The following is a 12,500-nucleotide window of genomic DNA, read 5'->3' on the forward strand; positions in this document are numbered from 1 at the left end:
CATGAGGAGGGCTGCAGAGCCGACAGAGTCCTGGTGTGTCTCCTGCAGTCCTGCGCCAAGCCTGAAGCTTGCACATCCTGGTCTGATGGGTTTCATGAAAACGTTCTTATCTTTTTATCTAAGCTATCTTTGGTTGGATTTCTGTCACTTGCAACCTAAAGAGCTCTGAGACAGCGCTGAGCCACTACCCTCCCAGGCAATTACCCACCACTTTGGTACTTCCTCCCCAGGGTCTCCACAAGCTCTGCTTCCTCTCACTTAAGAGTCCTGTGCAAGGACTTCTATTTCCCAGATGTTGGCTACTAAATGCTGACACTCCCAAGTCAACAGACCGGCCCAGATATCCCCCCGAGCTCCAGACCCATGTCTCACCCCTCATGGACATCGCCACCTTGGTGTCCACTCAAACATGACAGGTCTAAATCTAAACTTATCATTAGGCCCCATCCTTCCTCTTCTTGGATCTCCATCTCAGTGAATGGCTCTACTCCCCAGTTACCCCAGAAACTGGGGCCTCACGGCTGACACCTCCCCACCCTCACTCCCTGGCCTTCTTTGGGCAGCTAATTCTCTGCTCATTCCTCAGGGCTCAGCTTTCAGGCTGCAATCTCAGGAAGGCCTTCTTTTCCAACCCGCAAGCCTGAATGAGGGGACCCTCCTATGCCCCCAGCCACCCTGTGTTTCTAGTGTCACAGCCGTTGTCACTCAGAGCTGCGGCCTGTTGACTCTTTTCTGTGATGGCTGGCCCCAACCCTGAAATCAGTATCATTTGAATAAATGAACACTAGCATCTGTAGGTGTGATCTTACATTGCATATTGAAAATACAGTCTAATTTTCTATAAAAATAAAATATCTCAATATTTTAGAGAGATCTGTAAAGGGTAGAGTATTTGGGACAGAAGATTGATTTTCAGGAGCCCCAGTACCTGGATGAGTGGGAGAACCACTAAATAGGACCATAGTTTTTCTGTGTGAGATTTTATGTTTTAAAAAACAGATGAACCAGGCTGCCTGTTAGTGAATGCCTTCACTTCCCTTTTCCTTAATTACTGAGTCTGGAAACTTATCAAGGGAATGAAGCAGGCCTTTGTTTCTATTCAGAATCCATTTCCCCTCTTTTTTGAAAATGAGAACATCTGCCTGCTTCCAGTTTTCCAATACTTTTCATATTCTTCACAATTTCTTAAAAGTCACCAAATACAGTTCTTTGAGCAGAACTGCAAGTTCTTTCATCCATGTGTCCGGCCAGAGATTTCCTGAGCCTCGCCTGTGGCAGGCCCTGGGAGAGTTCCTCAGTCTGTTGGTTTTATTCCCCTCTTGAACACAGCTGGGCTCCCTTCTGCCATCTCTGGGGCATTTTCTTTGAAGACAAGGAGGAAGCTGAGTAGTTCTGCTTTCTGTTAATATTGCAGCAAGAGCCCAAGCAGTGGGCCGATCACTTCCTGATTCTTGTTCTTGTTCTAATCATACCTTAAAAGGCTTTTTAATGTCCAAGGCATTTTTACCCTCTCGGCCCACTCCAGCTTCTTGATCCTTCATACCACCCATAAACCTTGTCTGCATCCTTGCACATGTACCCCTGCCCCTTTTTTCCCCTATTTAACACTATAGTTAAATATTAATATTTAAAGTTTTTAAACACAATTATGGTATCAAGCATTTTATTAAAATTTTTTTTCATACTTTGATTTTACCAACTTGAGTGTTATGAACAATGAACATGTTTATACACTGACAAGATTACTAGTGGAAACATATAGGGATTGTGGGATGGTTACTTTCACTCCCTTTTCCCTCATCTTTACTCCTTTTATTTTTTTTTTTAATTTTTGTAGAGATGGGGTCTCACTATGTTGCCTAGGGTGGCCTTGAACTCCTGAGCTCAAGCAATCCACCTGCCTCAGCCTCCTAAAGTGTTAGGACTGCAGGTGTGAGCCACTGCACCTGGCCCCTCATCTTTACTCTTTAGTTCCTTTGTCCTTGGGTTCTTTTAGCTTATTTCTACTTTGTTTCTTTCTGGCATCCATTTCTATTTTGAATTATTACACATACATACAGAAATGACTTGGCTGGTGCTAGTTGCAGAATCATGAAAATTAAATAAATCATAGGACGCTGAGTGTTGAAAGACTGAATTGTTTTGGTTTTTTATTGAGATATAATTCACATGCCAGAAAATTTATTCGTTTACAAGGTGCCCTCTGGTTTTCAGTATATTCACAAAGTTGTGCAACCAATATCATTATCCAATTTCCGAACATTTTCATCACATCAAAGAGAAACCCCATGCCCACTAACGGTCATTCTCTGTTTCGTTTGCATGTGGCTATCCAGTTGTCCTAGCACCATTTGTTGAACTATTGTTTCCCCCATTGTTCTAATAGTTTTAAAGTGGTTTCTTAGGATTCTCTACACAGAAGATCATGTCATCTGTAAAGAGTTTTACTTTTTTCTCTCAAGTCTGGGAGTCTTTTATTTCTTTTCTTGCCTTATTTCCCTGCTCTCTACCCTTTTAAAGCCTATATAGTTTCTTGAGTGACTTCTCTCTTTTTTCCTCATTAGAATAAGTTTTCTGGGGAGAGGGGACAGAGCATAGGAAGGGAGAAAGTGGAGCTTTTAAAAATGTGTAGTTTGGGGCCGGGTGCGGGGGCTCACGCCTGTAATCCCAGCACTTTGGGAGGCCAAGGCAGGCGTCTTTTATTGACCAATCGCTAGAAACAAATAACCCAGATCACCTCAGGTTGGGAGTTCAATACCAGCCTGACCAATATGGAAAAACCCCGTCTCTACTAAAAATACAAAATTAGCCGGGTGTGGTGGCCCATGCCTGTAATCCCAGCTACTCGGGAGACTGAGGCAGGAGAATCGCTTGAACCTGGGAGGGGGAGGTTGCCGTGAGCCAAGATCGTGCCATGGCACTCCAGCCTGAGCAACAAAAGCAAAGCTCTATCTCAAAAAAAAAAAAAAAAAAAAAAGTGTAGTTCGATTTCATTTCAAATGGACTTATACTTTTTCAGTGGAAATGTCTTCCTTCACAGCACCTGGGCCCAGGGATTTTCTGGAGGAATCTTTGAAATCTGTTTTCCTCAAGTTTTGGACACAAGCCTGGCTGAGCTCCATATCCACGCTTCCTTGGCTAGTACAGAGTCTAAGATGACATGGTCACTTTTCCCCGTGCCCATCTCCCCTCATTCTCTGGCCAATTCTTCATTGCCAGTCAAAGGTAGAAGAGCCAACAGCAATAAGAGAAGCTTCCCACCAGGTCAGCACAGATTCTGTGTCATCAGTGACCTCTTGGAATGTGCAGGAAGCCAGGGAGATAAGAATCTATGGCTATGTAGATTAGGTACACCCTACAGCCAAGTAAGAGCTTCTAGTGCCCAGTCACGAGAAGCAAACAACCCAGACCACTAACCAGGCTCTAACTAAGGCAGGATCCAGGATGCTCAGCACCCTGGGCCAACACTTCCACTCAAGATGAATCCACGGTTCATTTTGAGTGTCTGGGGCGATATTTAATTCCAAGTGCACAAGTCTCCAGGGTAGCTGCCCTTTCGTTTGGGGATTTCCTCCCGGGTGCTAAATCACTTCCTCCTAGCTCCAATCTGAAAAGCAATTCAGGTCGCCTGTGGCCTCACCAAGCTTCCTGCCCACACTGATTTTCTTCTAACCTCATTGGTCTACCTTGTGTACATCGCCTAACAACAAAGCCACTTAGCTCGAGGAAAGCCTCAAGAACAAATGACTTCCTACTAAGGTGATTCTTCCCTCACCCTACGGTGGCCCACAGCTCCAGCACCTACTGAGAGGTGGCCAGTTTGGATGAGGTAGCTGCCAGGCATCACATCTCAGAACGCTTCATAAAACTGTGCTTAGCTATTCCACAAATTTCTCCAAATAATGAAACAGACAGAAGAGTGAGAATATAATGAGAGAGAAATCTGGAAAAATACAAAAGATAAATTTATGTTCCTGTGAGTTGTGTTCATCTTCCTGTGAGTTGATAATCAGGCTGGCTAGCTATCCAGTCTACGGGAGCAGAGAGAGGGCTGTATCATCTCCAGGTTGGCACAGCATCTAGCAAGTGCTCCCTGATGACAGCTGGGCACAACAAGGATCTCACAGCACAGACAAACAGGAGGAAATGCCTAGGGTGCGAGGACATGCCACCACTAAATTACAAAAATATATGCCTTTCCTCTTTGCATGTTTCAACAGTACCACTTCCCATCCTTGTACCACTTGGCCATAACACTATTATCTCAAGTACCTGAAAACTAACTGAGACCTTAAATGTGACATCTGTTTGTCATCTTTCAAGATGCCAGTTCCTGTAATACAGCTATGGTTCATTTTGAGTGTTTGGGTGACATATTTAATTCTATTTTTATCTTACTCATAAGCACCAAATAAAGCAATTTTGAACTTACTTTCTTTGGGTCTTCCTTCATACTCAATTTAATTGTCTAGAACGTCATTTCAATACACACTATATTTGTTTTGCGGAATTCATTTGCAGTGTATCTGGAGGCCTGGATTTAACATATTTCCTGTAGTGACAGCTACTCTATTTGTAGGAACTATTTAGGTCACTGGAGTGGAGAAAAAGAGGTCGCTACTTAACAGAAATGGCATGTATCCAAATATAGATGCAGTTTTCTGAACACCTGTTGAACATCAAATGATGAAGATATTGTTACAATTTCCAAAACCTTGGACCAAAACCTTAAATGATCAGCACTTGGTTTCAACTGATACACGGCTTAAGTCAGAAAAACAAGTTCTTCTTACCAAAAAAAAAATGAGTCTAAATATGCTGGTTGCTTTAGAAATAAAACAGGTGATTAACAAAGCAATCTGTTTCCGTCTAAATTATTTCCCAGCAAAAGTCACTTCTGATGAAACTATATGATTTGAACCACAAGGCATGCACAGTGATTGTGTGCTTTCAGAAACACGGTAAGCATGACAAATATTTTCAGTTGTCAAGGATGAGCGAGGAGGGGATGACCCACCTAAGAAATGGAAACTAACAAATAGTAATATGACACTCCCCCTTAGTTCCACAGGCTGGTGCGGCTGCTACACGCAGCTCACTTCCTACAGCCAGCTAAAGGCTGTGCACGAACGGAACCTGTGCACGAACGGAACGGTGGCTGCCTCTTTATCTCCTCCCCACAACACTGTGGGGTGGCACGTAAAGACCTCAAGGGAAGGGGACCAGGGCGATACCCTCTCCTGCTGCCATTCATTTGTTCAAGAAATAGTTAAACAAATGAATAGTTGAACAAACTCTCCAACTAGGACTCTGTAGCCCGTTCGGATACTCCACGCCTTTCCCCCCATTTCCATCCCTAGGAGTCACTCCCTCGTCAAGAAGATGCTGATTACGGCTCGCGCCTCTTCCCTCCCTTGGACCCTCCGGCCAGGGCGACGGGACAAGGCCAGCGGGAGCAACGCCTTCCGAACCGCAAGGAAGGAGGGCTCGGAGGGCGCAGGGCGCGGGTTCGCGGGACCCTCCAGCGCGCGGGGCCGACGAGCAGGGGCGGGGCCCAGAGCAACGGGCGCCGAGCTCCGGGAGGGGTCCCCGAGGTCGCGCCGGCCGGGAGGGGCAGCGGCGGGAGGCGGCCGACCGCGACGCACACGTGGGGAGGGCGGAGCGGGGCGGGAGCCCGGCGAGGGGCGGCGGCGGTACCTGATGAAGGTGGTCTTGCCGGTGCTGTACTGGCCCACCAGCAGGATCATGGGCTTGTTCTCGAAGTCGGCGTCCTCCAGCGCAGGCGAGTGGAATTCGTGGAAGCGGTACGCCTCCTCCAACGGCAGCACCTTGCGCAGGTAGAGCGAGCGCAGCCCGCCCGTCACCGTCTGCACCGCGTCAACGCCGCCCGCGCGTTCGCGCCCGCCCGCCTGCCGCCCCATCCAGCTGAACATCCTGCCGCCAGTCCACGCTCGGCTGGGACCCTGCTCCGGGTTCGACCCTACCCGGCTCGCACTGAGCCGCCCTGGCCGCGCCGGCCGCCGCCCGAACCCGGCCCCGCCTTGTGCTGCCACAGCCAATCTTCGGCCGCTACGTCACGCGCGCTCGCTCACTATTCACAAGAGCTCTCTCAGGTCCTTCCTGATTGGATCTCTGCCAGGGAGGACTGAAGGCGTCAGCCAATGGAGAGGAGGTTCTTAATGAATTATTGATGACGGAGTCAGTCTGGAGGACTGGGCGGGGCGATGGTGTCTCCCCGGCCGGGTGGCACTGACCGGTCATACCCAGGGCCCCCTTCTGGTTGCCGAAGCCCCACCTCTGGCCAGGTGGCATCGGCTTCCGGGTAAATCTGAGCTGCCCAAAGCGAGCCTCCGGAGGCTGCTCCATCTGCTGGAACGTTTACTCATTCAGGCCTCTGGACGTCGATCCTGGGGATGAAAAGTTCAGAAAGTGGACAGGCAGGTTCTGTCTTCCCGGGGGCGGGTCGGTATGAGCCCATTTTACAGGCCAAGAGACCCAGGCTCATGGGCATAATTGACACAATCTTAAGGAGGGGAAGTAGACTGGAATCTATTTGAGTAGCTGTGTCTCCTACTTGTCCATGTTGCCCTCACTAAATTCTGGATCAACTAAAGGCCTTTTCCCCTTAGTTTTCATTATTTGATTTTCTGTAAAGCCGAAAATTTAGTCATTACTCTCATTATTACATTATCCTCATTATTACAACTTTATTTCCACATATTGACATGTGAGTTATTGTCACCTCCTAGCTGTTTTGTTGTTGTTGTCGTCGTTATTGTTTTTTGTTTTTGTTTTTCTGAGACGGAGTCTTGCTCTGTCACCCAGGCTGGAGTGCAGGGGCACGATCTTGGCTCACTGCAACCTCCACTTCCTGGGTTCAGGCAGTTTTCCTGTCTCAGCCTCCTGAGTAGCTGGGACTACAGGCGCTCACCACCATGCCCAGTTAATTTTTGTATTTTTAGTAGAGACGGGGTTTCACCATATTGGTAAGGCTGGTCTTGAACTCCTGACCTGGGGTGATCTGCCCACCTTGCCTCCCAAAGTGTTGAGATTACAGGCGTGAGCCACCACGCCCGGCCTCGCTGTTTCTTTTCTAGGTTAAAAGGACACTCACTTATCTAAGTTGAGATTGGGGGAAATAATCACCTTTTGTGTCCTCAGCTGTAGCTTAGGAATATTTCTCAGTTGTTTTAGAGCATTTCTCAGGTGTGATCCATGGGGCCACCTGCATATATGCATTTATGACCTGGGATGCTTGTTAAAATACAGATTCCTAGTCCTCAGTCCAGACCTACTGAGTTAAAATATTGAGGAGAGATGGAGCTCAACAGATGTCCTAGGTGACTCTGATGTGGTCTAAGTCTGGGGAAACAGTACACACTGCAGTGCTTCTCCAACCTAACAGAAATGCGGATTCTGATTCGGTAGGTATGGGATGGGGCCCATGACTCCACATTTCTAAGAGGCTCTTGGGTATAGCCAATGCTACCCATCCATGGACCATACTTTGCGTATGAGAGAACAAAAGATCTGGCTTTGAATCTTGACTGTGTAAATTAATGGCTGTGTGACTTTAAATGTGATGAGTTACCTCTCTGCATTAGTTTCCTTATGAGCAAAATGGAAACTCCTTTGGGATTGTTGTGTGGGTCACATAGTTGGAGGGAATTGTATGTAACTAGGGAAGTGAAAAGAAAGCCAAGGGAAAATAAAGTTAGACATCTGCCTTGTGTCAAAATAAAACAAAGACTGAAATGTAAAAATAAAATGAAACCACTGCACTACCAGAGGAAGGTACAAGAGATTTATACAGTTTTGGGGTGGAAACGCCTTTCTAATCAACACTAAGGACAGAAATTATGAAAGAAAAGGCTGGCATATTTGACGACAAAAGTAAAAGCTTCAATGTATTTTTTTTAGAATACATAAAAACAAACTGATATAAATACAATCTTACCATATGATGCAGAAATCAGCTCCTTAGTATTTACCCAAATGAGTTGAAAACTTATATCCACAGAAAAGCCTGCACATGGATGTTTATCGCGACTTTATTCATAAGTGCCCAAAATTGGAAGCAACTAACATGTCCTTCAGTAAGTGAAAGGATAATCCGTGGTACATCCAGACAATGGAATATTATTCAGCACTAAAAAGAAATGATATATCAAGCCATAAAAAGGCACAGAGGAAACTTAAATGCCTATTACTAAGTGAAAGAAGTCAATCTGAAAAGGCTATGTACTGTACAATTTCATCTTTATGACATTCTGGAGAAGGCAAAATTATGGAGGAAGTAAAAAGGTCAGTAGTTTCTACGTGTTAGGGAGGAGGAAGGAATGAATAGGCAGAGAACAGAGGATTTTTATGGCAGTGACTCTGCTTTGTATGGTACTATAATGATGGATACATGTCATTAGATATTTGCCAAAACCCACAGAATGTACAACACCAAGAGTGAATGTAAGTGATAATGACTTGTGAATTTCAGATCAGTTTTAAGTTCACAGCAAAATGGAGCGTAAAGTACAGAGAGTTCCCATATACCCCCACCCTCCCCGACACACAGCCTCCTCCACTGTCAACATCCTGCACCAAGTGCACTTTCGTTACAATCAATAAACCTAACCTAAATTGACACATCATTAAATTAACTCAAAATGGAACTAGACATAAAACTAATATAAATGTAGAACTAAATGTAAAGCTTAAGATTATAAAACGTCTAGAAGAAAACATGGGAGAAAATTGTTGTGGCCTTGGGTTAGGGAAAGATTTCTTAGATGACACCAAAAGCACAATCCTTAAAGGAAAAAAAAAAAAAGTTGGTAAATTGGATTTCATCAAACGAGAACTTCTGACCTTTGAAAGTACTGTGAAGAGAATGAAAAGACAAGACAAGGCACCGAATATACTTGCAAATCACATATCTGATAAAGGACTTGTATCCAGAATACTTAAAAACTTCTTAAAACTTAATAGTAAAAAACCCAATTTTAAAAAATGGAAAAAAGATCTAAACAGATATTTTACAAAAGAAGATGTATGGATGGCAAATAATTACATGAAGAGATGTTCAACAATGTTGGTCATTAGGAGAATGTGAATTAAAACCACAGCAAGATACTACTACATACCTATTAGAATGTCTAAAATTAGGAAGACTGATCATGCCAATCTTGATGAGGATGTGGAGCAACTGGAACTCTTACACATTGTTGGTCAGAATGTACAATGGTACAACCACTTTGGAAAACAGTGTGGCAGTTTCTCAAAAAGTGGAACATACACTTACCACATGACCCAACTGGGGAGGAGCAGAGGGAAGGATTGCAAAAGGCACTAGAAGGTTTTGGGGCTGAAGGGTTTATTCATTACCTTGATTATGGTGATGGTTTCACCATTGTATACATATGTAAAAACTCATCAAGTTATGTACATTAGATCCTCCATATCTGTGTGTTCTGTATCCATGGATTCAACCAACCACAGATGGAAAATATTTGGGGAAAAAATGGATGGTTGCATCTGTACTGAACACATACAGACCGGTTTTCCTTTTCATTATTCCCTAAGCAATACAGTGTAACAACTATTTTCTTATCATCTACATTAATAATAAGTAATCTAGGTAGGATTTAAAGTATATGGGTTCATGATGGATGGCGTTTTAAGTTTGAAACAAAGTATGTGGAGGATGTGCTTAGGCTATATGCAAATACAATACCATTTTATATAAGGAACTTGAGCGTCCATGGTTTTGGTATCCCCAGGGGTCCTGGACTCAGGGATAAATGAACTTTAAATATGTGCAGTTGATCATATGTTGATTACACCTTGATTAGTTGTTAAATATGGTCATACTTTTTGACTCAGGAATTTTTATCTTGAGGAAATTTATCCTGAGGGTATTTATACTGAGGAAATGATGAATGTAAATTTTTATCTAAGAGGACATTTGTCAGCATGGAGCTATCTATCATCATGGAGGATTAGTTAAGCAAATTATGGATTCCTATGTGGTTTAAAATTAATGATGTGGAAAAATGCTCAGAATATATTTTTAAGTGGAAAAAAGCTAGATTACAAAAGTGAATGTACATGCAGCTGCTATGGAAAACAATATGGAGGTTCTGCAACAATTTAAAAATGGAACTACTGGCCGGGTGCAGTGGCTCATGCCTGTAATCCCAGCACTTTGGAAGGACAAGGCAGATCCCTTGAGGTTAGGAATTCAAGACCAGCCTGGCCAACATGACAACCCCCCATCTCTACTAAAAATACAAAAATTAGCCGGGCGTGGTGGCGGGTGCCTGTAATCCCAGCTACTCAGGAGTCTGAGGTAGGAGAACCACTTCAACCTGGGAGGTAGGTAGAGGTTGCAATGAGCCAAGATTGTGCTACTGCACTCCAGCCTGGGTGACAGAGCAAGACTGTCTCAAACAAAACAAAACAAAACAAAACAAAAACTACCATATGATTTACCAATCCCCAATTTGGGTATATATCTAAAAGAAAAGGAGGCTCTCAAAGAGGTATTTGTCTACCCATGTTCACAGCAGCATCATTCATAATAGCCAAGAGGTGGAAGCAAGCCAGTGTCCATTGATGGATGAATGGATAAACGAAATGTAACATACACACACACACACACACACGCACGCAGAGGAATATTATTCAGCCTTAAAACAGAAGTAAATTCTGGTACATGCTACACCCTGGAACACGGATGCACCTTGAGGACATTGTGCTAAGTGAAATAAGCCAGTCACAAACAGCCAAATGCTGTATGCTTCCACTCATATGAGGTTTCTAAAGTACTCAAATTCACAGATGCAGAAAGTAGAATCGTGGTTATCAGTGGCTGGAGGGAGGAGAATGGGGAGTTGTTCAGTGGGTATAGAGTTTAGTTCTGCAAAATGAAAAAGTTGTGGAGATCTGTTGTACAACAGTGTGAATATGCCTAACACTGCTGAACTATACACTTACAATTATTAAAATGGCAAATTGTGTGCGTATTTTTTACCACACTTCTTTTAAAGTGGACGTACAGGATTTTTGTACTTTTGTTTAAAGAAGTTTAAAGTATCCGAGAAAAAGATGGGAAGGAAAAAGCCCCAAATAATAATGATGTCTGAGTTTTGGACTGGTAAATGATCTTAGTTTCCTCTTTATAAGCGGTAGCATTTTTCAAATGTTACATAGTCATCATGTTCCTGTTATAAAAGCAGAAAAAATTATCAGGAAATAAAAAATGTACTGTCTTTAATCTTAAAAAAGGAAAAAAAAAAAGAGAAAGTCCTAAAAGCACCTGGCCCAGAGGAGGCACTGGTCCCATCTTGCTTTGCTCCCTGATTGCCTTCATGCAGCTGCAGCTTTCTTGTTTATTTATGATTTTTGTAGGCACATAGTAAGTGTGTACATTCATGGGGCAGCGGCAGCTTTCTTATTTTTGTGGGCACATAGTGGGTGTGCATATTCATGGGGCAGTGTCAGGTTTCTTTATTGTTTTTGTGGGCACATAGTAGGTGTGCATATTCATGGGGCAGCAGCAGCTTTTTATTTTATTGTTTTTGTGGGCACATAGTAGGTTTGCATATTCATGGGGCAGTGGCAGCTTTTTTTCTTATTTATTGTTTTTGTGGGCACATAGTAGGTATGCATATTCATGGGGCAGTGGCAGCTTTCTTGTGCTTGCTCTGCCCTCAGTGAAGCCGGACAGTGGTGGATCCTCCCCGCCATAGTCATGTTGCATCTGTTTGCAAATCATGCTACTCTTTTTGGTTTTCTTTCTTCAGACTAAACAGTCCCAATTGCAGTCACTCTTTCATCTGAATCCAGTTGTTTTTCAGGTTAAATCCTATCACAGGTAGTTCTACAAGAGAATGCCATCAGTTGTTTGGAAATCTATTGTATGGGATGCATGCTTGAAATTAGGAAGCTGGTAATAATGGTCAGAAGATTTGCTCTAGATCACATTCAGTGGTTGGCTTTAAATGATGATCAAGTCCAGTGTTTTACTCTGAAAACTGGATTGCAGAGTGGTTAAAGGCCTGGGATTCTCATGCCAAGACCAGAAGTGGTGCCGTGGCCTGGTGCTCTCACATGCTGATGGCCCTTCTATGTGGCCACTCGCCCAGGTCACTGCCACTACCCAGAGGAGGGGCTTATAGGACACACAGGTGGAGATGGCTAGGAGGTACTTACAGGAAGTCTGCTAGCTGCCTATAAATTGTCCTTTCACAGCAGAACTCTGATTTTTAGGTGGGCATATTGCCACCCATGCAAAAAACAAAAACTTCCAGCCTCTGCAGTTAAGTGTGATGATGAGACCAAGTGTGGTTGGTGATACGTTAGCTGCAGGATGTGTGGGACTTCCAGGAAGTCCCTTTAAGAAGGAGTTCAATCTTTTTTTTTCCTTCCTTCTGGTGGCCTGGAATATGGGTGTGATAGCTGGAGCTCCAGGGCTCACCCTGGCCCATGAAGCCAAGGACCACATA

General features: G+C 44.0%; 1 protein-coding gene across 1 annotated transcript in view; it reads right to left on the minus strand.

Moving 5' to 3' along the window:
* EHD4 (EH domain containing 4) overlaps window positions 1–6,001 on the minus strand; it is a 72,083-nt gene extending 66,082 nt beyond the window's left edge. Inside the window, 1 exon segment of the mRNA NM_001258135.2 lies at window positions 5,698–6,001. Within this exon segment, the coding sequence (NP_001245064.1) occupies window positions 5,698–5,933 (236 nt within the window). The 5' untranslated portion in view covers window positions 5,934–6,001.
* Window positions 6,002–12,500: the final 6,499 nt, after the last annotated feature.

The sequence above is a fragment of the Macaca mulatta genome, chromosome 7, assembly GCF_049350105.2.
Source record: "Macaca mulatta isolate MMU2019108-1 chromosome 7, T2T-MMU8v2.0, whole genome shotgun sequence".
In the NCBI taxonomy this organism is placed as follows: Eukaryota; Metazoa; Chordata; class Mammalia; order Primates; family Cercopithecidae; genus Macaca; species Macaca mulatta.